The 27185-nt window shown below is 38.5% G+C and overlaps 2 protein-coding genes across 3 annotated transcripts in view; both read right to left on the bottom strand.

The window, feature by feature from the left end:
* Positions 1-1649, bottom strand: part of KATNA1 (katanin catalytic subunit A1) — a 52129-nt gene extending 50480 nt beyond the window's left edge. The window contains exon 1 of the mRNA XM_046005898.1: positions 1557-1649. The gene's annotated coding sequence lies outside the window, so the exon portion shown is untranslated. The remainder of the gene's footprint in view (positions 1-1556) is intronic.
* Positions 1-27185, bottom strand: part of LATS1 (large tumor suppressor kinase 1) — a 53933-nt gene that overhangs the window by 7411 nt on the left and 19337 nt on the right. For both annotated transcript variants that reach the window (XM_046005891.1, XM_046005893.1), the window contains exons 2-7: positions 22256-22743; positions 16682-16829; positions 7774-9284; positions 4926-5508; positions 1863-2045; positions 1557-1663 (exon numbers count right to left, since the gene is read on the bottom strand). In XM_046005891.1, the coding sequence (XP_045861847.1) occupies positions 1557-1663; positions 1863-2045; positions 4926-5508; positions 7774-9284; positions 16682-16829; positions 22256-22597 (2874 nt within the window). In that variant the 5' untranslated portion in view covers positions 22598-22743. The remainder of the gene's footprint in view (positions 1-1556; positions 1664-1862; positions 2046-4925; positions 5509-7773; positions 9285-16681; positions 16830-22255; positions 22744-27185) is intronic.

The following is a 27185-nucleotide window of genomic DNA, read 5'->3' as shown; positions in this document are numbered from 1 at the left end:
TTCAATTTTTACAGACACACACACACACACACACACATATTTTTATATATGTATACATATGCATATATATGTGTGTGTATATATGTATACATATGCATTATACATACATATATTAAAAAGAAGGTAAAATGAAGATATTTTCAGACAAACTAATCTGAACTAAACCTGAGGGAAGGCATTACTGAGAGACCTATACTAAAGGAAATCGAGGAGTTTCTGGTGGCTCAGTTGGTTAGGCAACCAACTCTTGATTTCTGCTCAGGTCATGATCTCAGGGTCTTGGGACTGAGCCCCGTGCTGGGCTCCAGGCTCAGCACCGGAGTCTGCTTGGGATTTTCTCTGCCCCCCCCCACTCTGTCCCTTGCCCTCAGTTCGTATTCTCTCTCTAAAATAAATAGGGGCACCTGGGTGGCTCAACTGATTAGGCATCTGTCTTTGGCTCAGGTCATGATCCCAGGGTTCTGGGATTGAGCCACACATCAGGCTTCCCTGCTCAACAGGGAGTCTGCTTCTCCCTGTCCCTCTTCCCAACTGCCACTCATGCTCTCTCTCTAATTAATAAAATCCTAAAAAACAAAACAAAACAAAAAAAAACTTTAAATAAAAGAAAAAATCTAAAGCAAGTTATTTTTATTTTATCTCATCTTATTTTATTTATTTTTATGTAGGCTTCACACCCAGCATGAGCCCAATGTGAGCTCAAACCCACAACCCTGAGATTGAGACCTGAGCTGATACCAAGAGCTGGACACTTAACCAACAGACACTCAGTGCCCCAGAAGTTTTAAATATAGTATATTAAATGCAATGAAAGAAGTAGTTACAACTTAGGGGGAAGCATCATAGAAGACATAACTTGAAGATACTCAACGAATGGTTAAGAATGAGTTCATTCAGGAGTAAACTAGGTTTAAAGAAGTGGGGAACATTGTGGAAGATGGGAAAGAAAGGAGGAGGACATTCCAGACAGAGGGAATGGTATGGACAAAGGAAAAGAGGGCAAATCTGGATTTTAATCCATGGACAGGGGAACCACTGAAGGGTTTATAATGGGATTGTTTATAATCCAAATTGAGGAAAACTTCTCATTTAAGTGCCAGAGGTAATTTCAAGTGAAGATACATACTGTTTGTAGTTTGGGGGTAGACTGCCCATGGAAGGAAACAAAGCCAGGAGCCAGAAGGTGACAAAAAATAATTTAGAATAAATCTGCAAACAGTACTAAAGCTTTCCATGAGAAGCAGTGAGGGGGAATATAACAATATGAAAACAGTGGGATGATGCAGATTAGAGTTCACCTGTGGAATTTTTTCGTGGCTTCCTATAACCTTACACGTTCATTTTTTTTTTAAACGACTCTACCCCAATGGGGCTTGAACTCACAAACTCATGACCCCAAGATCAAGAGTCACATGCTCTATCAACCCAGCCAGCCAGCAGCCCCCTTACAAGCTCATTCTTAAATTCCAGATTAAAATGCTCTAAATAGAGGACTGCTAAAGGTCTGGGATACAGGGACTTTGTAACAATTCTTTGGTATAGATTCTATATCTTACCTTCATTTGTGTTTCTAATGGTGTTTGTGCCAAGAAAGGAGGCTGTCCCACCAACATTTCAAAAAGAATTACACCAACACTCCACCAGTCACATAACTGTGTATAGCCTAAAATAAGATACCAAAGTTATAGTCATTCATAAACCTTTTAAAAAATGCTCAGAATATAATCAAAATTAATAGGAAATCACCAACTTATGCTGTAGAAATTAATATTTTTATTATAAACCTGAAAAATAAGCCACATGCTAATTAAGTTTCAGCTGGTCTAAGGGGCTATTGAGATATTATGAAACTAATGTTTTACCTGTTCGTAACAACACTTCAGGTGCAATGTAATTGGGAGTCCCAACCAATGAATGTGCAAGACATCGCTGGTGCTGGCGTGCCGCTCGCCGCTCTAATGGCTTCAATCTATCTCCACATCGACAGTTAGAGGGGTCACCCCATTCATTACTGAAATCCATACTATCCTGCCGTGGATGGTCACCTGTGTAGTAAACAGGTAAGTAAATAAAAACAAGAGTGTAACAAAACAAGAACAAGAGTGTACCAAAAGCCTGTTTAATATTTTAACATCATGGCTTAGAGTTAACAACACTCTTTTCTTGCAACAAACTAAGACACAATGTATGCCATATCACTGATCATATTTATTACTGACTAGAGCCTGTGCTCTGAAATAGCAACAGGACAGGTTTTAAAAGAAAAGTTAGCATAAGATTCAGTAATTTACTCAATGTTAAATGATGATAATGAAAATCATGAGTAGGCAGGATCAGGAATCTGTTATTCAGATTGCCCCCATTACTTATCTGAACAAAGTCTCAAATTAGATCAGTGTTTCATTCACTTAACAAATGATAATGGTAAATAAGAAAGACAGGGTTCTTCTCTCAGGTAGCTTCTTTGTATGGGACAAACACAATCCCATTGAAACAGAAACAGAGTGATGCATCCCATTCGGAGAATCAAGATGGGATGATATGACACATATACCAGGGTGGCTCAGGAAGACTAACCGAGGTGACATTTGTAAAAAACAAAAAAGACTCAACCACTTGAAAACCAGAGCAAGGTATTCTACACAGAAACAGTAACAGAGAAAAGACCAGTGCAATTAGTAAAGGATAGAATGGTAGACAACAGAGTGGGAGCCAGTGTACCTGGGTTTTACGAGCAAAAGAAATTATTTGCCTTTTACTCCAAATACAGCGGAAAGATATTGGAGTTTGAAGGAAGAGAATGACAAGATCTCATTTATGTTTTAAAAAGAACACTAACAACTGTGTAGAAAATGGATTATAGGAAGGATAAGTATAAAGAGACCAATTCAGAGGCTACTGCAGTTAAGCTTGGACTATGATGGTAACAGTGGAGATAGAGAAAAGTGAATAGATCCAAGGTATTTTCAGAGGTGGAATAAGCAGGATTTATTGATGGATTGGATATAAAGGGTGTGGAAGAAAAAGAATCAAGGACAACTAAGTGGGTGGTGGTAATACAATTTACTAAAATGGGTAAAAGCAGAGAGGGAGAAATCAAGAGTTGTTTACTGGTAATGTTAAGTTTGAAAGGCCTATTAGAAACATAAGAGACTATGGACTCTGAAAGACAACCTGAGGGTTTTGAAGGGGCGGGGGTGGGAGGTTGGGGGAACCAGGTGGTGGGTAATAGGGAGGGCACGTATTGCATGGAGCACTGGGTGTTGTGCAAAAAACAATGAATACTGTTACGCTGAAAAAATAAATTAATTAATTAAAAAAAAAAAGAAAAGAAACACACATGCGGTGCCTAGGTGGCTCAGCTGAGCATCTGATTTCTTGGTTCAGGCTTAGGTCATGATCTCAGGGTCCTGGGATCAAGCCCCACATTGAGCTCCCTACTTAGCACGGCATCTGCTGGAGCTTCTCTCCCTGTGCCCCTCCCCACACTTGTGCACTCTTTCTCTAAAATAAATCTTAAATACACACACACACACACACACACACACACACGAAAGGGAGAGGCTATTTCTAAAGAGAAATCTGGAAGTCACTGACATGAGATGGCATTTAAAGCCATGACTTGATGAAATCACCTAGAAAAATATATCTGAAAGTAACCTAACTGTAACAATCATCGGGGATGTTTGATTAAAATACAATTTCTTGGGGCGCCTGGCTGGTTCAGTTGGTAGACCATACAACTCTTAAACTCAGGGTTGTGAGTTTAAGCTCCATGTGTGGTGTGGAGCCTACTTAAAAAAATAAAAAATAAAAAGCAAACTTTAAAAAAATATGTATAATTTCTCCTCTCCAGTGAGTATTTTCAATCAGAAGACTGAATAGAGCCTAAGAATCATATTTTTAAGAAAAACTCCAAGTAATTCAGGTGAATTTGGGAAGACAGGTTCAGGTGTCTCAGTTCTATCCATTTAATGTCAATTTACTGTGTTCGCTTAAGCACAGAGGGCAAGACTTACCTCAGAAGATTGCTGTGACCCTTAAGCTAACAACCTAGTCATGGTAAGATTCAAGAATCGTTAGATCGACTTACACTTCCATTAGCTCTTTAAAGGGATCTTGGTGAGGCAGTGTGGTGTAGAAGAAATAACATGGGCCCTGTAATCAGACAAACCTGGGTTCAAAGCCTAGCCCTTATTACTTCTTTTCTGTCTGACCCTGGGCAACTTACTTCATCTAAATAAGCCTCAGTTTCTTTATCCTGCATCACAGTGATATTGTGTATATAAAGTGTTTAAATAAGTTGTGTAATAGTCGTATAATGGAATCCTAAATAATAGTGAAAACAGAAGTTATATGCAGTAACATAGATCAACCTCAAACATATAAAGGAAGTGAACACAGAAGAATATATATAGAATGATTACATGTAAATAAAGGTGCAAGAGTAGACAAAATGAAGTAACAGTGTTTAGGGTTACAGACATATGTGGAAAAAGTATAGAGAAAAGGAAAAACCTGATTACAGAGTTCTGAAATAATGGTTATCCCTGTGGAGGAGAGGGGAAGTGATCGTTTATGGGCTTCCAAAGTACTGATAACCTGGTTTGTAAGCTGAATGGCAGGCATGGGGCTTCACTTCAAAATTATTTTAAAATGTTATTTGACATATTTCAAATTAACAAAATATAGAGATTAACTCAAAAATATTAATGGTATTTAGAAACAACTGACTCTAACATATTCTTTCATTTTGTAAGTCTAGGTGTTTAAAGGATTCACTCACATTTATCCAACAGTCAAGACCTGAAACCAGGACTTCTGGCTTTTACCAGATAAATAAATACCATCTTATAAATACCATCTTGTATCTTATTGCATTAATAAATCATATTAGTATGTACAAATTTTATAATTTTACTCACCACTCTGATAGTACTTAGAATCATGTGTCCATCTGAAGCCAGTGCAGAGGCCGAAGTCAGTCAATTTAATATGACCATCACGATCAATCAAAATGTTATCAGGTTTAATATCTCTATGAATAAAACCCATTTTATGAACACTTTCGACTGCACAGGTAAGCTCTGCTATGTAGAATCGTGCCAGATTTTCTGGAAAGATGCCCATTCTAATTAATAGGCTCATCATATCACCCCCAGGAATATAGTCCATTACAAAGTATAAATTGTCCTTATCTTGGAATGAATAATACAGACGAACTACCCATTCATTGTCAGCTTCAGCCAGGATATCCCGCTCAGCTTTAACATGAGCAACTTGATTTCGAAGCAGAACGTCTTTCTTTCGGAGAGTTTTTGTTGCATACAAAGCCTTAGTATCTACTTTTCTTGCTAGACAGACTTCACCAAATGCTCCTATTCCTAGTGTCTTTATCTTCACAAACATAGACTTGTCCATTTTAGCCCTCTTTAGACGGATGTAATTAGACTCTTTTTGGCAAAGCATCTTTCTCATTTGATCCTGTGCATCTTGAGATAGTCCAACCTAGGTAAATAAACTAAAGGTTAAATGAGGAATAACTTTCTGCACCAAAGAGTACAAAATAGTTTGGAAAAAATTCAGGCATATAAGGTTAAATGCATAATAATTTTTAATAAAGCATGTTAGGAATCTAGAATATACTTCAAGGAAAATTAATTATCAAAAGTGCAGCTTAAGAGACAGTTAACAGGATATACAAAGGTGAGTATATATGCAGATTCTGCTGTGGAGAGCAAGAAGATGATACCAACGATCAGCTTTCAACTGCTTTCTAATGCAGCCCCCAAAAAGTTCCCGATGTGCAATAACCAAACATCTGTTAACATGCATCCTCATCTATCTCTCCATGCATATTCATCCCAAATTATGTGATTTGACTGCCTTCATTTTATGCTTCTCTTATGAATGCCTAGAATTAGTGTTCCTATTTTACCTTTCACGAAAAAAAAAAAAAAAAAAAAAAAAACTCTTCCCATCCGGATTCATTTGTTCTAAAAAATTGATGTATTAAGAACAAAAGAACGTCTTCTCTAACCTAACCACTCATTAACAGTCCATTTTTTTTTTCTTTAAAGGATTTTATTTATTTAATTTGACACAGAGAGAGAGACAGCAAGAGAGGGAGTACAAGCAGCCAGGAGTGGGTGAGGGAGAAGCAAGCTTCCCTCTATGCAGGGAGCCCGATGTGGGGAACGATCCCAGGACTCTGGGATCGTGACCTGAGCTGAAGGCAGACGCTTAACAACTGAGCCACCCAGGTGTCCCAATAGTCCATCTTTCCTTTCATCTTTCTTTTATTTTTCTCAGGCATTCGAATAAGGGTAGGACTCACAGCCACCACTAATGCAAAATGCAAACTCTTTCTCCTACCTTATTTAAACAGGACAACTTGTTTGATTAAAAGGTATCTTTTTAGGCACTTTGGAACATTTCAAAGAATAGTCAATGTGATTTATGAAGATACCAGATTAAACGCAGATTAAAAACAAAAGCCAACTTCTGAGTAGACATGGACTACCTGTATTTAGAAGGAAGTTTATTTTTGTCTAGTTCAATAAAGAACTAATTTAAGGGTTTAAAAAGAAAAGGAATTAAAGAAGTAAAGTCTATTCTAGAAATGCAAGCCTAATTAGAATAGAGCAACCTCATGCTTCTGTTAGGATGCGCATTTGCATGCAAAAATTTTTTTAAAAGGGTGGCATGCCAGACTTAAAACTGTTTCTCTTAAAATCTTACTTGCCTACACAGTAATGGAGGCTACAGAAGTCAGCAAAGCTTCCAACACCATAAAAGTTTAAATCAGCTATTAGTGAAAGTAAAGAGGAAAAAGGAAAAATAAACTAAGAAAATACATACAGACAGACTTTAGTAAGAAATCCTAAGAGCTAAAATATGGATAAGTCATACAGATTATCATGGTATTTCTCATCTAAGAAAGCTCAATTTGTAACAGGAATAACATAACTGTAAAATTAGATTAAGTAAAATTATCTTAAAAAAATAGCTCTCAAGTTAAATGAGTAAGTTTCATCACAAATTTAAGCCTCCCAGACTCTGAGTGATAGATATATGACTGGGAGTCAACCTTTGAACTGTAAACATGTGACAAATATATTAACAATAATAGTACCACCATAATATCTAGTGAAGATATATATATATATACATATATATATATATATGAGAATCACAACACAGATTCATCTAAAATGAGTGAGCACTAATTCTGGTCTCCTTTTTAGTAGTTTAAAAATTTCAGCACATTTTCAAGAACATTATAAAAATGAAATTAGAAGAGGAAACAACTGAAGGGACAGGTCTTTGACACTTTCTAATGGGACCAACCAGATGAATAAACCCGATGAATAAGGCCCAAAACTACTATAAGTAGAAACAAATGTTTCATAAGTCGAGCTAGCAAGAGATGGGACCCAGATATTTCTAGCTTATTTTAAAATGTTGTAAGATAATGTGTAAAACCTAGAAAATAACCCTTGCTCCTATTTCCACAAAAGGGATTATGTACATCTAAACAGCACACTATAAATTATATTTTTCTTAATTTATTAGAACTTTATTCCAGAAAATTCTGAGTAAATCTTGAAATACTAAAATAAAATGGTATAATCAAAAATACTTTAATTTACTGACTTGTAAGCAATGATAATATATTAGCTATAAAAGAAAGAAAAATATTGGACCGATATTTTAAAATAAACAAGCGAATACATGATCAAGCATAAAAATGGGCATTTTAAAAGGTTTTACCCGCATCATTTCATTCTCTAATTGTTTTTTACGATGTAGACGTTGCTGATGAGATTTGAGTACATTTTCTACATGTTGCTCCATAAAAAATTTAAATGCCTGAGGAGAGTAACTCTGAATACGAGATTCCCTTCGCTCTTCATCTTTCTTGTTTTTCCTAACGGTGATAGGTGAAGTCGTAATCTGTTTCTTTTCCTTATCCCCACTATCAACATTTTCATAGCTTTTTTCACTCTCATCTTCTTTGGGCACGCTCGCCTGATCCTCTTTGCTAGATTTACCGACTGATTCGTATGAAGGAATAGATGGGTTCTGGTGCAGCAGATGTTTTGGATAAGGTGGAGGCGGACCTTGATAGTTTGGAGCTTCAGCAACTGGAGGCATAACAGTCATATTTGAAGTGGTACTCTCAGAAAAAGGACTGGGTTGAACTGTTTGAATCGGTTGTGGTATCCAAGAAGGGTGTGTAGGTGCTAATGCAGTCTGCAGCTCTGGTTTTAATACGCGTATACTTTTCACAGGCTGTTGAATAGGAGCAGGTGTAATAGCAGTGACTGTTGTAGCTGAAGGCTGAGAATTAGCAGGATGACTTGCTCTACTTCCTAACGGATTATTAAAGGAATTTGACCTTACTGGTATGTTAGATTGCCATGTGGAGATTTCATGCCCACTGCTTGGGGACGACTGGGCTGGAGCAGAAGACGACTGAGGCCAAGTTGTTTGCAGTCCAGGTGCATTCATGTTATAAAGTTCCATGTTATGACTATTTCTGTTTGGCACCATCATAGATTGGGGAAGATTTCCATTTGTATATGATGAAGGAGCAGCAGATGCCCCTGTTTGTAAAGCAGAAGAGCTTTGTCCATTAGCTGGGGTCAGAGGATACGGAGGCGGTGGCTGCCGATTCACAGTGCCAGGAGGGACATTTTGGTGTATCATAAAATCAGTCTGACCACTACCATTCTGAATTCCAGGTCTTCCTGGTGGGAAGTTAAATTTGTTGGAACTCTGCATGATGATTGGTTGTCTGCCAACAGGGACAGAACTCATGCCTCTCTGTCCCTGATTAGGAGGATTCATTGGGGTTGTGTTCAGAGGTGGGGGAGGATAGCTTTCCTGCCAGGCTCCAGGTGGAACAGGAGAGATTCTGGAGATTACATATTCCATATTCCCAGAATAGCGCTTTGTTTGAGAGTTTGGTTCCCATGAGGGGGGAGGTGGAGTTGTACCTCTTGGAGGAGGAGTCTGGCCCCTAGGAGGTGGTGGAGGAGTGACACTCCTTACTTGAGGAGGTGGTGGGGGGTTCACTCTCTGTCCATTGCTAGGGTGAGCTTGAGCAAAAGCTGTTATACCAGAGCCTGACAAAGGTCTTCCTACATCTGTCTGCGAGTTGGGACTTTCAGAACGATAGGCCACGCTTTCTCCGAGTGGTGGGCCATGTCTCTGAGGAACTAAGGATTCTTTGGAACCTTTCCAGCTTTGTTTGCGGTTAACTGATTGCTGCACACTCCCTATGGTCATAAAACAGAGAGAAAAAAAAATGTTTTAACCTCTTATTTTTGAAAAATTTTAGCTTGGAATTCTGACATAGCTAAATGGTAATTCTCTTTTGAGAATTATAAAAGTCAAATTTCAGTTAAGCAGTTTTATGTTACCTTTCAAATTTTTACTTAATTAGATAATACATTCTCATAGCTCAGAATCCAAGAAGTACAAAAGTATATCCATCTCTGTCCCTTGGCCAACCAACTTTCTTCCCTGAAGGCAACCAATGCCATTAGTAAAATATTTTGGGGATATGCAAGTAAATAGACTACCTCCTATGTATACTGCTGTGACTGGCTCTTATTAAGATATTGAAGATTCTGTCAGTTTGTAAAGTGTTTTCTTACTTTTAAAAAGTTTACCACAGTTTTTCACTGTATGGAGGTACCCAAATTTAATTTAATTTTTTTTTTTTAGGTAGGCTTCACACCCAGCATGGAGCTCAACATGGAGCCTGAACTCGTGACCCTGAGATCAAGACCTGAGTTGAGATCAAAAGTCAGCTGCTTAACTGACTGAGCCACTCTGGAGCCTGGATGTACCCAAATTTAATCAGTTTCCCTACTGAAGAATAGTAAGGATGTTTGTAGTCTCTTGCTGTACAAAAAAAAAAAAAAAAAAAAAAGAAGAAGAAAGAAAGAAAAGAAAAAAGGCAGTGAAAAATTTTGTACAAATGCCATTTTTAAAAATATTTTTTTGAATAGAGATTTTATTTATTTGAGAGAAAGCAAGCATGAGCAGGGGGAAGGGTCAGAGGGAGAGGGAGAAGCAGACTCGCTACTGAGGGGGGAGCCCAATGTGGGGCTCAATCCCAGGACCCTGAGATCATGACCTGAACCTAAGGCAGATGCTTAACTGACTAAGCCATCCAGGAGCCCCGAGATATCATTTCATATATAAGAAGATAAATTATCAGAAGTGGCATTAATGAGCAAAGGGTGTGTCCATTTGTAATTTTAATCGATACAACTACTTTTAAATATATTTCAAAGATACCAGGAGATAATGAGCTGAAATAAAGTCTAGATTTTATAGTTTCTCTTTACTGGAATTTCCAAATAAATGAAACAGGCAAGAAAATAATTGATAACTCCTCCCCCAAACTGAAGTATTTAAAATAGTCTGACTACTTGGAAAAAGATCTTTAACACATTCAAAAACACATAAAACACATTTGTATAATGTGCAATACATATAAATAATACATTCCAAATAGTGAATATACAGTAAAGATTTATAGATCTAAATACATAAAACATAAAACACTTAGCAACATTCAAAACAAAACACCTATGAGAAAAAACTGGTAAATGTTCAGAATGTACAGTTTAACACTCTGTTTCAACCAGGCCAGGCTGCATGCTGGGCCTATGACTAAGGAAAAGCCATCACTCCAGGCAACCTAGGCAAGTCCTCTGGCCACCAAGCTCTCTTTCACCTTCTTGAGATAGTCAGCTGAGGCTAAATACATGTATTCACTCATTCAGCTTTTACCAGTTAAAGTCTCCGTCAGCCTAGAGCATACTGCCTTCTTTGTTCTGTACCTCTCACAGAGCTCTCCATGTTCTCCCTCTTCCCAAACCCTCCCACTATTGCCCCTGCCCCCAGACATGCTCTGTTCTATAATAAACACTCCTATATCACCGTCTGCTCCAAGCTTTCCTATCAACTCCTTAAAGCTGGTTATCTTCTGCTGACATTACTTTCTTTTCAGCCCTTTGCAATTAAGGTTTTCTTTAAAAATAAGCTGGGCTAGGGGCGCCTGGGTGGCTCAGTGGGTTGAGGCCTCTGCCTTCCGCTCAGGTCATGATCCCGGGGTCCTGGGATCGAGGCACCTGGATGGCTCAGTCCATTAAATGTCTGACTCTTAATTTCAGCTCAGGTCATGATCTCAGGGTTGTGAGATCAAGCCCCATGTTGGGCTCTGCGGCTGGCAGGGAGCCTGTTTGAGATTCTCTCTCCCCCTCTCTCTCCAAAATAATTAATTAAAAAATAAACTGGGATAAACGTGGGATTCTACCTCTTATTATTCCTTCATACTCTTTTTTTTTTTTTAAGATTTTATTTATTTATTTGACAGACAGAGATCACAAGTAGGCAGAGAGGCAGGCAGTGAGAGGGGGAAGCAGGCTCCCCGCTGAGCAGAGAGCCTGATGTGGGGCTCGATCCCAGAACACTGGGATCATGACCTGAGCCAAAGGCAGCGGCTTAATCCACTGAGCCACCCAGGTGCCCCTCCTTCATACTCTTTTTAAAAAGCCAGCTCTTTGGAAACTCATTCTATCCTAGAGGCCACATTCATTCCTCTCACTTAATGAACTCTTATTTGCTCATCCTCATTTACCCATAGTTTTGATTCAGTCTACCCTAAGCCTTGCCAACATTCTGTAACTTCAATGTCCACATGGACAAACCACCCATCACCCTCATCTCTCAGTTTCTTGACCTCCTTCCTTCAACCTCCAATCACTCCTAAGATCATATTTCTAATTTTGATATTACCCACATCTGGTGTTTTTTTTTCCAAAATAATTTAAGGTTTCTACACTTGGACCACAACTCTCCCTCTCCCTTTCACGTTTAACTACCACTAAAAGTATTTTTCAACTTCACCAAGACCTTCATATCCCTACTTCATTAGTCCTCCACTTTCTTTCTTCTTCTTTTTTTTTTTAATAAAGATTTTACTTGTTTATTTGACAGACAGAGATCACGAATAGGCAGAGAGGCAGGTGGGGGGGGGGGGGCAGGGAAGCAGGCTCCCTGCCAAGCAGAGAGCCTGATGTGGGGCTCGATCCTAGGACCTTGGGATCATGACCTGAGCTGAAGGCAGAGACTTTAACCCACTGAGCCACCCAGGTGCCCCAAGTCCTCCACTTTCTTTATGCAACACTTCAGCTAATTTAAATCCATGGTCCACTACTTCTTCCTCCCCTCTGTAATCCTTTTCTCCTCCCCTCATTTCTATTCATTCCTTAATTTTTTATTGAGTATCTAGGCAATCCAAGTACAGTGATGAACAAATACCCATGGCCCCATGGAACCTCCATTCTTAGGGGAGAAGAATGCCAATAAACAAGGAAATAAAGAAACAAGGTGGGGTGCCTGGGTGGCTCAGTGTGTTAAGCCTCTGCCTTCAGCTCAGGTCATGATCTCAGGGTCCTGGGATCAAGCCCCGCATCGGGCTCTCTGCTCATCAGGGAGCCTGCTTCCCCCCAGCTCTCTCTGCCTGCCTGCCTCTCTGCCTACTTGTGATCTTTGTCAAATAAATAAATAAAATCTTTAAAAAAAAAAAAAAAGGAAACAAGGTAACAGCTGGGTATGATAAATCCTATGAAGGAACCATAAATGGTATCAAAATGGTAGATAACAGGGAGATAGAAGGCACTAGATTCAGTGTCAAAAAGGCTCCACCAAGGAGATGAGGTATGATCTAGGACCAGCCAAAGGTCCTGAGATGGGAACTTACTATTTTCCAAGAACAAAAAGAAATGCAGTATGGCTGGAGAGCAGTAAATGAGGGGAAGTGGGATACTGGAGGAAGTCTGACAGCAGGAAAGTCATCAAGAGGAGTCTGGAAGGAATGAAAAGCCACAAACAGCAGAGCAGGAATATGCCCTGATCAAGGATTTAAATCACCCTTTCAGCACTATTCTGTCCCCCCCTTACCTAGCTTATTTTGTACTTGTTTAATAGAACTCTAGTCACAAATAATTCCAGCTATCTTTTTTTTCATGCCTGCTGGAAAAGGTGATATAAAGTGCAGATTGATTCCACCATAAATTCAATGATCAGCATCATCAAATGGCTTTAGCACTGCCAGGAAATCCTACTGTTTCTTTTGGTCTCTAACACAACTCTCTCTAGTCCTGGATCTCCTCAAATTACCTGTCCCATTCCTCACACACCACTCTCAGCGGGAGACCTGATTTTCCACTTTGGAGAAAACTGAAGAAGTCAGAAAGAACTCCCTTATCTTGTTTGTTCCTGTTAGAGCAAAATAGTTGATTCCCCTTCCTCTATAAGTCTAATAATCTCTTATCTTACCCTTTGGATCCTTTCTTTTCATGGTTTCTCAGGAACCTTACTTGATCCTTTTCTCTTGAGTATTTAATTTTTCTTTTACCTGGAGTTTTGCAATTATCTTTTAAACATGCTTAAGTCTTTACTATTAAAACAAACAAACCAGCCTCTCCCTCCATTCTCATATGGAGCACTACCTTAAAATGTTGTTACTAATCCACTGTAAGTATGAAAGTGGACAACAAAAACTTAGAAACTTTTACATAAATCTAACAGTGAAATTTTAGGTCTGTTAAATATAGTAACAAAATATCTGTACTTATATATGTCATTTTAAATTTAAATTTTAAATCTAAATTTAAATTACATTTTGGAGTAATTCATCATTATTTTATAAGATTAGGGCCCTCCCTAAATGACCTTATTTAACCTTAACTGCTTTCTTAAAGACCCTGTCTACAAATACTGCCAAATTGGGGGGGAAAAAAAAAAATACTGCCAAATTCTGAGGTTTTAGGAATTAGGACTTCCTGAATTTGGTGGGACACAATTCAGCCCATAACACATGTGGTAACTTGTTTCTGTTCAGTCATGGGAGCATAATTCAAATTAGAGTGGGCTGAGGAATAAATGGATGTGAGGTAAAGAATTCATGTATAAACAACACTTTGAGAAGTTTTTCTATGAGGGTACAGTGACGACATTAGCAAGAATATGCTTCCTAGGGCGCCTGGGTGGCTCAGTGGATTAAGCCGCTGCCTTCGGCTCAGGTCATGATCTCAGGGTCCTGGGATCGAGCCCCGCATCGGGCTCTCTGCTCCGCAGGGAGCCTGCTTCCTCCTCTCTCTCTGCCTGCCTCTCTGCCTACTTGTGATCTCTCTCTCTGTCAAATAAACAAATAAAATCTTTAAAAAAAAAAAATATGCTTCTTATACGGTGAAGATCTTTTTTTTTTTAAATTTCCAACTCATTACAGATTAGTAATTTTATAACATACACACCTTGGCTTTCAAGATACTGTTCTCTTATTTCCTTCTTCAGCTAATTCTTCTATCTTTGCAGGCTTATCCTCTCCTGCCAGCTACTAAGTAATAGGCTTGGTTCTAGGCCATCTTGTCATTTTGGTCTACATTATTTCTCTCAATGACCTATTTCATACACAAGGCTAATTGTATATATATCCAGCTCCCTACCTGACATCTTCATTTGGATAACTCAATGAACCTAACTCAAGCTGATGTCAAAAACCAGACTTATGATCTTTTCCCACCAAATCCCATTCCCTCTTAGCATTCACTTTTATAATGTTGGGGATCACCACACTGCATCTATATTTCTGCACCAGAAGCCTAAGAGTCATTCCTCTCCATTATCACCCCTTGTATGTTATCTATCACCACATCCTTGACTTTACTCCTCTCATCTCAATTCACTCACTTTTCTCCACTGTCCTCCTCCAGTCTAAATAACCTTCATTTCCTGGGAACTACTGTATCTCTTATCCAGTCTATCCCAATACCCAACCCCCAATCCATTCTTATCCACTGCAGCCATCTTTTTGAAACACAAATCTAATCATATCATTACCCTGCTTGAAGTTTCCATAACTTCCTGCTGCTCTTAGGATAAGATGAACAGACAGTCCTGCACCATCAGGCCCTATGTATTTCTCCAGTCCTGTTGCATACTCTTGTTTTCAGTGTCCCAGCCACTTAGTTCTTCTAGTGTAGCAACAGAACTTGTCAAACAGGCCATGCATAGGGACACCCTTCCTCACTAAACCCTTCCCATTAACCTTAGTCTTTCTTCAGCTATCAACTCTACTATCAGTTTCATAGGAAGGTCTGATCCCCTTGATTAGGTCAAAAAGCCCTATATGATAGGAGTCCCAGTACTCTATAACTCACCCCACTTCATTCACATGTAATGTAGCTGTATTCCAACATGTATTCATTTGTGAGAGGGTTTGATCTCCCTTACAAGAATGTCAGCTCTACAAAATGGCAAGAATTTTATATGCTGAGCAAATGCTGAGCAAAAGGCCTAAAACAGTAGTGGACAATCAAATTTTGCCGAATGAAAAGAAGAATGAATACACAAGGCCTCTTATAATCAATAAAAAAGGATGAACACAAGATTAATAAAGAATAAAAAGCCAGCTTAAAAATAACCAATAACCAATAAATAATAAATAAAAATAACTGATAACCAAATATTTACTACCAGTGATCAAAGAAATGTATAAAATGAGAGAGTATTTCCACAGCCATTAAATATACAAAAATCATAATACCTAGGTTTTACAATTACAGGAATTAATATATTAAACTGATTAGGAGAATATAAGTTGGGAATACCTTTCTAGAAAGCAATATCTAAGAAAAACCTTAAATTTCTGCAAGACTTTGAAAATGAAAGTTTCCTTTACAAAATCATCAGGAATGTATAAAGATTTAGGTACAAAAGGATTTACTATAGTGCTATCTAGAACAGCAAAAAAGGGAAACGAGGCAAATACCAAAAGATGAGAGACTGGTCACATAAAGTATGTGCTAAATCTAACTAAATGTAGTTACTAAAATTATTTTGTAGACCATTTAATAATAAGGAAAGGAATGCACAATATATTAAGTGAATCAAGTAGGTTTTAGTATGACTCCATTTTTTGCTTAAATAGTAGGAATCAAAATACACACATGTAAACCCATTCAGGTTTTCCACAGGAAAAAAGACTGAGGAAAAAAAATACCAAAATCTTATAGGTATTAATAGTGGTGTCTTCTTTTTCCTTACTTACTTTCTAAATATTCTGTGATGAACATCTTTCACTCTTACAATAAAACAAGATTATAAAAACAAAAAAAATAGTTTGAATATGATATCTGTGGTAAAAAAGAAATATAACCAATCAAGAAGTTTTCAACCTTGGTGGCTGCTTATCAGAATTACTTATGAAACTTTAAGGGCCTCATCCTCAAATTCATTTCAGTATAACACTATCATGCTATTACCCTGATAAGACTGTAACTTACTGTGATGCTTTTAACATTTCTAAGACTAAAGAGTTGACATACATAAATTTTTTTTTTTTTTTTTTTTTTTTTTTTTAAGATTTATTTATTTGACAGAGAGAAATCACAAGAGAGGCAGGAAGAGAGAGAGGAAGGAAAGCAGGCTCTCCGCTGAGCAGAGAACCCGATGTGGGACTCGATCCCAGGACCCCGAGACCATGACCTGAGCTGAAGGCAGCGGCTTAACCCACTGAGCCACCCAGGCGCCCCGACATACATAAATATTTTAAAACAATAAGAAACGAGAAAAAAAAAGTTTGGTTAATCACCTGGTTTCAAGCCGGCATTGATAGGTCTGGCAGCTGCTGCGGCCATCTGTTCCCGGTGAGGATCTTGGTAACTCATTTTACTAATGAATTCAATTGCTGCCTCTATACTTCTGTTATTAGTTTTCTGAAGAGCTTGTATAACCATATCCTGTTAAGAAGTTTAAAAAAAAGAAAGTTTAAATCTTCTAATTAATTAGGATAGAAAGAGCACTATGAGCTTCACTAGAGAACTTCGTAAGGGCCCCAAACCACAATATTAAGTTCCTGTTTATAAAACTACTATAAACATCCATATAATCTCAAGCTGAAAAAGAAAGCAAATCCTCAAATTCTTCAAAAAATTCTTTAATATTTTCACCTTTATGTAACATATCACTTTTTTTTTTTTAAAGATTTTATTTGACAGAGAGAGAAATCATAAGTAGGAGGCAGGCAGAGAGAGTGGGGGGTAATCAGGTTCCCTGCTGAGCAGAAAGCCCGATGCGGGGCTGGATACCAGGACTCTGAGATCATGACCTGAGGCGAAGGCAGAGGCTTAACCCACTGAGCCACCCAGGTGCCCCATATATCACTATTTTCTTATAGGATTAACTTCTGGGGACAATCATAACAAAATTAATTATTTCTCATTCTTGATTTTATCCTTATACAAAGAGACTATCAGATTGTTAAAAAGGTATCAGTCAAAATACTGGAAGCCACTCTTTTGTATCATTAAAACATTTTGAAAACACCTTTGCCACTGTGTTTACTAGTAAAAGAGCTATGTAATTCTGATTTCTAGCCTCTCAGAACTTACATTTTCAGAGAACCTTATTTTCAAGGACATAAATCTAAGTCAAAAGGTATAAGAAGAACATTATATATAATTACGTGATGAAGACTTGAGGATGTGACATGGCATGACGGAAAAGCAGAGTCTGGCATCAAACAGCAGTTTGAGTTCTATTAGTATGCTTTTGTTTTTTATGCTTAGAAGCAAAAATACAACGACTGCAGATTTATTTACATGCTCCCCCTTAAGAAATGTGTATTTAATATTTTATTTATTTATTTTTATTAACATATAATGTATCATTTGCTTCAGGGGTACAGGTCTGTGAATCATCAGTCTTACACAATTCTTATGGTTTGCCTCCCTCCCTGGTCCCATTTTGTTTCATTTTAGATTATTTAATATTTTAACGCTCAATTTCTTCATCTGCAATAGATTCACAGAACTGATAATGAGGCCTCAATAAAAAAACATGTAAAAGCACATAAGCACAGTGCCTGGAGATTAGATGTGGGTTGTCCTCCTGTTCTGCTCCTTGCCCTTTAAATGTAAACATAAATAATAAAAACATACAGAACACATATGGATAGGCTTTTTTCAAGAGAGAAGGACCTATTTACTTGCCTAGCGGAGCTGGTATTGAAATCAAACAATATTTTATTTATTTATTTTTTTTTAAAAAGATTTTATTTATTTATTCGACAGACAGAGATCACAGGTAGGCAGAGAGGCAGGCAGCGAGAGAGGAAGGGAAGCAGGCTCCCTGCTGAGCAGAGAGCCTGATGCAGGGCTCGATCCCAGGACCCTGGGAACATGACCTGAGCCAAAGGCAGAGGCTTTAACCCACTGAGCCACCCAGGTGCCCCTCAAACAGTATTTTAAAATGGAAATGGAATAGTAAGACCAGTGGGTGAACAGGCTACTAACAGATGATCCTCCTATTGAAATGACTAGGGTGAGACCAACCAAAAAAAAAAGGCTGTGGCAGGGGCACCTGGGTGGCTCAGTTGGTTGAGCTCCTGTCTCTGGCTCAGGTCAAGATCCCAGCCCTGGGATCCAGCCCTGTGTTGGCAGGTTCCTTCAGCGAGGAATCTTTCTCCCTCTACTTCTCCCTTTGTCCCTCCCCTCTGCTTGTGCTCTCTCTCGCTCTCTCAAATAAATAAATAAAATCTTAAGAAAAAAAAAAAAAAAAGTAAAGGTTGTGGCAGAGACATGTTGCCTATTCAAGATCCACTCTCCCTTTCCTAGAAAAAGTTACGATTTTGTTGACAGAATTCTTCCTTATAGCTACAGTGGCCACATGACAATTTTGACAAGGAAACAAAAGCAAGAGTTTCTGGAAAAATGCTGCTATCCCTGCTTTAGGTATGGGTACTTCCTGTAACCTGTTTCCCAGATGATAGATCTGACATCTGTGCTATAGCATGATGCCACAAAGAAGAAACATTCAAGAAATTCATAAGAGTCTTAGGTTCTAACATCTTTAAGACAGTGGACTAATGCTAGCTATATAAACTAAGTCACTACTTTGTTTAAAGCATCATTCTTTGGATTTTTGCTAAAAGCAACCACACTCAATCCTTAACAGACACAAAAGAACAGTGATCACATTTTATGCCAACCAGATTTCTGCAAGTTTGCAGTGAGATGCAAAAGAATTAATAAGTCTCACTTTATGTGCAAATTTAAAATAATTCATATCACTCCAAATTAAAATTCAACAGGGATTACTTACATTTAAAACTGATTAAGCCAAAAGAACTGTATTTATGCTACTATCACACAGCAGTGTCATCTCACTTGGTTTTTCAATATTGTAGGAACCATATTTTTGTTAAATGCACTAGAATTTCATTTGGTGATTAATATGCTGGTTTTATTTTTGAATAATTATTGCTGTATGTTAGAATGTTTTTTGCATCTGTTAATGTATCTATTAAAATTCTGTAAGTAGTGGTGTTGGTCCCAGTGTGAAAAAGAGGACCCTTGGGGCACCTGGGTGGCTCGGTGGGTTAAACCGTCTGCCTTCGGCTCAGGTCATGATTCCAGGGTCCTGGGATTGAGCCCTGCATTGGGCTCTCTACTCAGTGGGGAGCCTGCTTTCCCCTCTCTCTTTCTCTGTCTCTGCCTGCCTCTCTGCCTGCTTGTGATCTCTGTCTGCCAGAAAAAAAAAAAAAGACCCTTGAATCAGTAACTTTAGAATATAAGTCTAATGTGATAAGAAAACACTGTGTCCACATTACTATGGTTTTTTCCCATGCTTAGCAGCAAAAATATACTCCAGTGACTGTAGATTTATGTGCCCCAAGAACACATCAATTCCATTTAATATTTATTCCTACAAAGAAACTAATCTTGAGGGGCGCCTGGGTGGCTCAGTGGGTTAAAGCCTCTGCCTTCGGCTCAGGTCATGGTCCCAGGGTCCTGGGATCGAGCCCTGCATCAGGCTCTCTGCTCAGCAGGGAGCTTGCTTCCCTTCCTCTCTCTCTGCCTGCCTCTCTGCCTACCTGTGATCTCTGTCTGTCGAATAAATAAATAAAATCTTTAAAAAAATTAAAAAAAAAAAGAAACTAATCTTGAAATACCTGAGGTTTTAATTTAACAGAGCACTCGAAACGTTCTCAAAAAACTGCAACTGCCTTGAACCTGAATAGCTGAAGGAATAGATAGGGTTTATGAAATGATAAAATAATTAAGTGAAAACTGGATAAAAATTTTATTCTTTTAAATTTTTTTAAAAAGATCTATTTATTTGAGAGTGAGCAAGCAAGCAGGCATGGCGGGGGGACTCGGGGAGAGGGAGAGAGAAACCCAAGCAGACTCAACAGAGTGTAGAACTTGAGGAGGGCTCGATCTCACTCCCCTGAAATCAAGACCTGAGTTGAAGCCAAGAATTGGACACTTAACCGAATGAGCCACCCAGGCATTCCTGGATAAAAATTTTAAACTACCAAGTTAGGATTTTTAAAAAATCCTGCAATATAATGAAAAGCTACCAGAATGAGCCATTCAAGGAGGTAGCAGAAGTAAATTGTCATATTCTTTATGCCACTGTAGGATAAACAATACCTTTACTTCATTCTTTGGACAAATGAGAATTGATAAATGTCTAAATGCTTTTAGTAAAGCAACCTTGGTTAACCTTGTTATAAGGTGACAACTGTGAAATGTGTCATTGTAATAATGCTAAAATATCTTTGTAATGCGAAGCAGTTACTGTTACTATTTCCAAAAGATAAAGAATAGGCCACTGACCTAAGTGAAGTTAGTCAGAGAAAGACTAATACTATATGATTTCATATACATGTGCTGAAGGCAGATGCTAACAGACTGAGCCACTCAGGTGCCATGATTCATTCCTTTCTTTATTCTTCGCCTTCTGGCTAAGAGATGAGGAAGAAAGTACTTGGCAGAAACTCCATGTGAAGCCATTTGCTTAATCCTCCAAGTACTAACCAGGAAAACAACACAGGCCCTCTCCTCTTTTCTCTCCATGTATTTTCAGAAACAAATCCAATTATTTTTAGAACACTTAGCATAAAAATGATAGGAAATAATAGTAATCAAATGGATGAACAGGGTACACCAGAAAGACTCAACTTTTTTCTCTACAGTTTGGTTGAAATCTTCCTTTTCAAATCCTTTACTATAATGCATATTTAAGTTATCAATTTTAAGTGCAGAAATCTCTGAAAATGTGGTCACCAAAATATTAACGATAATGAAAGAATTTTAAAGGTAATTCTTTATGTAGTAGAGCTAAAGATAATTTTCATTGTTTTCTTTACTTTTTAACAGGAAATAGGTTTTTTTTAAAAGATTTTATTTATTTATATGAAAGAGAGAGAGAGTAAGAGAGCGCATAAGAGGGGAGAAGGTCAGATGGAGAAGGAGACTCCCCGCAGAGCTGGGAGACCAAGGAGACACTCCATCCTGGGACTCTGGGATCATGACCTGAGCCGAAGGCAGTGGCTCAACCAACTGAGCTACCCAGTACCCCTGAAACAGGTATTTTTATAAGCACAAAAAAAGTTACTATAATTTCAAAGGAGAACTTAATTAACACGTGCTCATTCACATTTAGTTACATTTTCCATGGCAATTGGTTACCAAAATGATTTCTGCCACCTAAAATATTCAGAGAAAGTATGTTATCATGGAAAAAAAATTTTATAATCCAAACATCAGATTATAGATCTAAACATGTATGACTGTAAACATATACATGTGCTATGAAAAACTTTCAATGCGAATTCTAAGGGTAAATATTAAAGATTTGGCATAATTAAAATGAAATGAAATTTCATCAAAATAAAACTTCAAAATTCTAGCAGATTGAGCAACATGTAAATTTTTAGTTTCTGTGAATTTGAGATTTGGGCCTCAGAATGATGTGAACAAAGCTACTTAATGAAATCCTGATTCTACTTCTTTCTCTGTAGAATGAACTTAAACTTCATAAACTGTCATTTCCACAGTCACTAGACTCTCCAGAGCTCCTACTGCACTCAGAGACCCTACTCTGTCCTCCCCTGCAGCTTTCCTCAATTGCACTTCCATCTGACTTCATGACTTGACCTTTTAAATCTCAGAAACCACAGAGAAAAATTAAAGAAATAACCAATTATTTTGTTTCACTAGTTAATGGAATTGTAGAGATTCTTTGCTGTTTAGAATATACAAATTTGTATACACAGTTAAATTCTCTCAAAGTAAACATTTCGGAAAGAGATCACCAAAATAGTCTTACATAGTATAAGGTAAGAAAAATCCTTTCTTTTGTCTTTCAAAATTCCTACCTCATCAAATCCAGCAGCTTGCAAGTCTTGCAGCATTTGTGGATTAACTTCTGAAGCACTCCGACTTGTTTCATTTGCAAATGGTTGTAGAGAGTTTCGAATTTCCAGCAAGGCTTTATGATGTGTCCCAAATTTGGGTGGATTTCTGACTTGTCGAGGATCTTCAGTTGATGTTTTATTCATGTTATGCTCAGCCTTAGCAGCATCCGATGGTTTGGATAAATTCCTAAGAGATTCCCGAATTTCTTGCAACATTTGCCTGCTACTGCCAGTGTAGTTACTGGCAGGAAAGGTCTTAGGCCTCATTTGTCTATATCCTTCTGGCTTTTCACTCCTCTTCATGAAAACATCTATATTTATAACCCACACAAAGGACTTCTGTAAGAACTACTTGACCGATCCAGAACTTTCTCTAGAGCACGACTGAAAAAGATCCTTTGCAGAAGTCCCCAGGAATGCTGAAATTCTTTACAAACAAATTATTAACCCTATAAAAGAAAAAAATAAAGCTATAAAGTGATTAACTGATAAAGCAGTACCATGTGTTTGGGGGAAAACATACACTGATTTCTTAGTCAGAGACCTGGGTTATAGTTCTGGCTCCACTAAGGATTACCGTACAGAGAGGAAAATTAGTTAATCTCTCTGTGCCTATTTCCTAATTTATAAAATTATATCAAGTACTGGTTATGATGATAAAATATAATTTTGGGAGCGCTTAGTAAACGGGGGTGCCTTGCTGGCTCCAAGCCCATGCAACTCTTGATCTCAGGCTCATAAGTTCAAGCCCCATGTTGGGTACAGAGATTACTTTTTTTTTTTTTTAAGATTTTATTTATTTATTTGACAGAGAGAAATCACAAGTAGACAGAGAGGCAGGCAGGCAGAGAGAGAGAGAGAGAGAGAGAGAGAGGGAAGCAGGCTCACCGCCGAGCAGAGAGCCCGATGCGGAACTCAATCCCAGGACCCTGAGATCATGACCCGAGCCGAAGGCAGCGGCTTAACCCACTGAGCCACCCAGGCGCCCCCAGAGATTACATTTTAAATAAATTAAAAACTTAAAGGAAAAAAGAGTGTTTAGTAAGCATATAAAGTATATACAGATACAAGGGATTAGTAAGTGAATGATACAATGGACAGCCTCTCATCAACCTCACCCTGAAGCTCCAATTCTAGATTTTAAAATCAGACTCTGGGGCATTGGGGTGGCACAACTGGTTAAGCGTTTGACTCTTGGTTTCAGGCTTGGGTTGTGGTATCAGGGATGTGAGATCAAGCCCTGCATTGGGGTCCATGGTCAGCACAGGGTCTGCTTTAGATTCTTTCTCTCTTTCTCCCTCTGCCCCTCCCACTCATGCTTTCTTTCTCCAAATAAATAATTTTTTTTCAAGATTTTATTTATTTATTTACAGAGAGAGAGGAAGAGACAGAGAGAGACTGTACACATGAGCAGGGGCAGAGGGAGAGGGAGAAGCAGGCTCCCCACTGAGCAAGGAGCCTGATGTGGGACTTGATTCCAGGACCCCGGGCTCATGACCTGAGCTGAGGGCAGTGGCTTAACAACTGAGCCACCCAGGAACCCCTAAACAAATAAATCTAAAATAAAATAAGACTTCAAGTATAAGATTTCTTTAGAAGAAAGGATTGTTGCTTTAAAAAGGTTTTAAACCACTAGTCCAGAAGATACCTTTATGCTTCAAAAACAAATGCTGGAGCTTATTTCACCAACTGTGGACTGTGACTCTAGAGACAGTAAGTTTATTAATGACAGGATGGGGAAAGGATGTCTGTGGACAACTTGTCTTATTCCTCACTTAATGCATGAATGTCTTCTAAAACACACTAGAATTTGCAATGATGTGGATGGAACTAGAGGGTTATCATGCTAAAGCGAATTAAGTCAATCAGAGACAGACAATTATATGATCTCACTGATATGACTAATTTAAGAAACAAAACAGAGGATCATAGGGGAAGAGAGGAAAAAATAAAACAAGATGAAACCAGCGAGGGAGACAAACCATAAGAGACTCTTAATCATAGGAAACAAACTGAGGGTTGCTTGAGGGGAAGGGGGCTGGAGAGATGGGGGAACTGGGTGATGGACATTAAGGAGTGCATGTGATGAAATAAGCACTGGGTATTATATAAAACTGATGAATCACAGACCTGTACCTCTGAAACCAATAATACATTATATGTTAATTAACTGAATTTAAATTTTAAAAAAGGGGAAAAATTTTAAAAAATAAAACATACTAGAAGAACAGTCACATAAAGTCTACTTAAGTATCTTCATTGTAGGGAAAGCACTAATGCAAGAAAGCCATTCTATCTGTGACATGCAGCAAGCGTTAAAGATGTTTTCTTTCCAGGGAGCATCATGAAATCCCACTCAGTACAAGTTGAGAGCCTGTTATGGGCTGGTACTAAACAACTTTTGTCTAAATCCTTTCTTAGCCATCTTAACAGCTCTGTGAAAGTTTACTATCTCTGCTTTGTATATGAGGAAACAGGTTCAGAGAGTCTGAGTAAAACAGTTTCTAAGTGGTACTACTGGGATGTGAAACATTGCTAATTATCATCTACTAGGAGCCTATTTCTATTCTTATATATTTTTAAGTAATCTGTACACCCAATGTGGGGCTTGAACTTACAACCCCAAGATCAAGAGTCCACGTGCTCTGGACACCTGGGTGGCTCAGTCAGTTAAGCATCTGACTCTTGATTTCAGCTCAGGTCATGATCTCTCAGGGTCATGAGATGGAGCCTCGTGTTCAGCTCTGCGCTGGGCATGGAGCCTGGTCGGGATTCTCTCCCTCTCCCTCCCTCGCCTTCCCTGTACCCACATGCTCTCTCTTCCTCTGTTACAAAAAAAAAAAAAAAAAAAGTCACATGCTATATACAGCCAGTCAGGTGCCCATTTCTATTCTTACAAAATAATCATTCATGTTACATAAAAAGGTCTACAGGCAAATATAAGTACATCCTCCTACTCAGCCTTATGTTACCTCCTCAATAACTCTCAATGACTGGTCACCTAATTATCCAGTTTTCTTTTCTTAATAGTACTTACTACTATCTAAAACTATTGTACTTGTTTAGTTGTTAATTGTCTATCTTCCCTCACTGACAATAAAAGCTCTATGAGAGAGGCGCCTGGGTGGCTCAGTGGGTTAGGTCTCTGCCTTCAGCTTGGGTCATGATCTCAGGGTCCTGGTATCAAGCCCCACGTCAGGCTCTCTGCTCAGCAGGGAGCCTGCTTCCCTGCTCTCTCTCTCTCTCTGCCTGCTCCTCTGCCTACTTGTGATCTCTGTCAAATAAACAAAATCTTAAAAAAAAAAAGTTCTATGAGAGCTTTTTTTCTGTCTCATAATCACTGTTCAGTGCTATCAGAGACTGACATAAAGAGCGCTCAATGTATGTGTATGTTGATAAATGAAATACACGTGTCTCCTATGCATCTCTAGTTCCTTTAATTATTTATTTATTTACTTTAAAGATTTTATTTATTTATTTGACAGAGAGAGACACAGCTAGAGAGAGAACACAAGCTGGAGGAGTGAGAAGGGGAGAAGCAGGCTTCCCGCTGAGCAGAGAGCCAGATGCAGGGCTAGATTCCAGGACCCTGGGGATCATGACCTGAGCCAAAGGCAGATGCTTAACCACTGAGCCACCCAGGCTCCTAAATACTTATTTATTAGAAAGAGAAAGCAAGCATGAGTTGGGGAGGGGCAGAGGTAGAGAGATAGGAAGAGAATCTGAAGCAGACTCCCCAATGAGTGTGGAGCCCTGTAGCGAAGGGGTGGGAAGGGGGAGCCGAAAACAAGAGTCAGATGCTTAACCGACGAATGCACCCCTAAGTTCCCTAATTCTAGCCATGCTCTTCTGGATAATGCTCTAGTTTGTCATAGTCCTAGAGGTGCCAGAAAGTAATGCAAAAACAAAAAGTTATTCAAGTACCTGTTCTGTTAATTTAAGCAATGTGAACTTGGCTTATTTATTTCTCTCAAAAACTGTTTCCTGAGACATAAAATGGTTGGAATAACAAGGTTTACTTTAAGGCTTGAGTAAAGATTATGAGGAACAATGCAATACGACTAAAGAAACACAAGGGTTCAAAGGTGAAGGATGCTGCTTGCAACACCATTTATAACGGCAAAACATGGTATCAATCTAGATGCTCATCAGTAATTGAGCAATTGACAGTACATCTAAATGTATGAAGCAGATGTAAAAAGAATGATGCAATTCTATCTAAATATACTGACAAGAATAGACACCCAGAACACCTTTTTTTAAACAGACCTATTTACTTACTTGACACAGAGCAAGAGAGAGAACATAAGCACGGGTAGCAGAGAGAGAGGGAGGGAGGGAGACGTGGGCTCTGCACTGAGCAGGGAGTTCAACAAGGGGCTCAATCCCAGAATCTCAGGATCATGACCTGAGCCAAAGGCAGAATCTTAAGTGACTGAGCCACCCAGGTGCCCTCTCATAACACATTCTTAATTAAAAAGGGCAAGTTTTAAAACACTACAGGTAAAATAAAGCCATTTTCTATTTTAAAATTAGATTATTATTATGGCTATATAGCTCTGGCCAACAGCCACTGAATTGTATACTTTAAACGAGTACATTTTATGGTAAATAAATTATATCTTAGAGCTGTTAAACATAAACACTTCGGGGGGGTTTCTGGGGGGCTCAGTCGGTTAAGCATACAACTCTTAATTTCGGCTCAGATCTTGATCTCAGGGTTGTAAGATTGAGCCACATGTCAGGCTCTGTGCTGGGCATGGAAGCTGCTTAAGATTCTCTCTCCTTCTCCCTTTGCTCCCTTCCACCACTCTCCCTTCTCACAAACAAACAAAAAAACCCACAAAGAAAAAAAACCAAATTCTTTATTTTTTTTTAAAGATTTATTTAT

Source organism: Meles meles, chromosome 5, assembly GCF_922984935.1.
Source record: "Meles meles chromosome 5, mMelMel3.1 paternal haplotype, whole genome shotgun sequence".
Taxonomy (NCBI): Eukaryota; Metazoa; Chordata; class Mammalia; order Carnivora; family Mustelidae; genus Meles; species Meles meles.
This window is presented reverse-complemented; position numbering and strand designations above follow the sequence as displayed.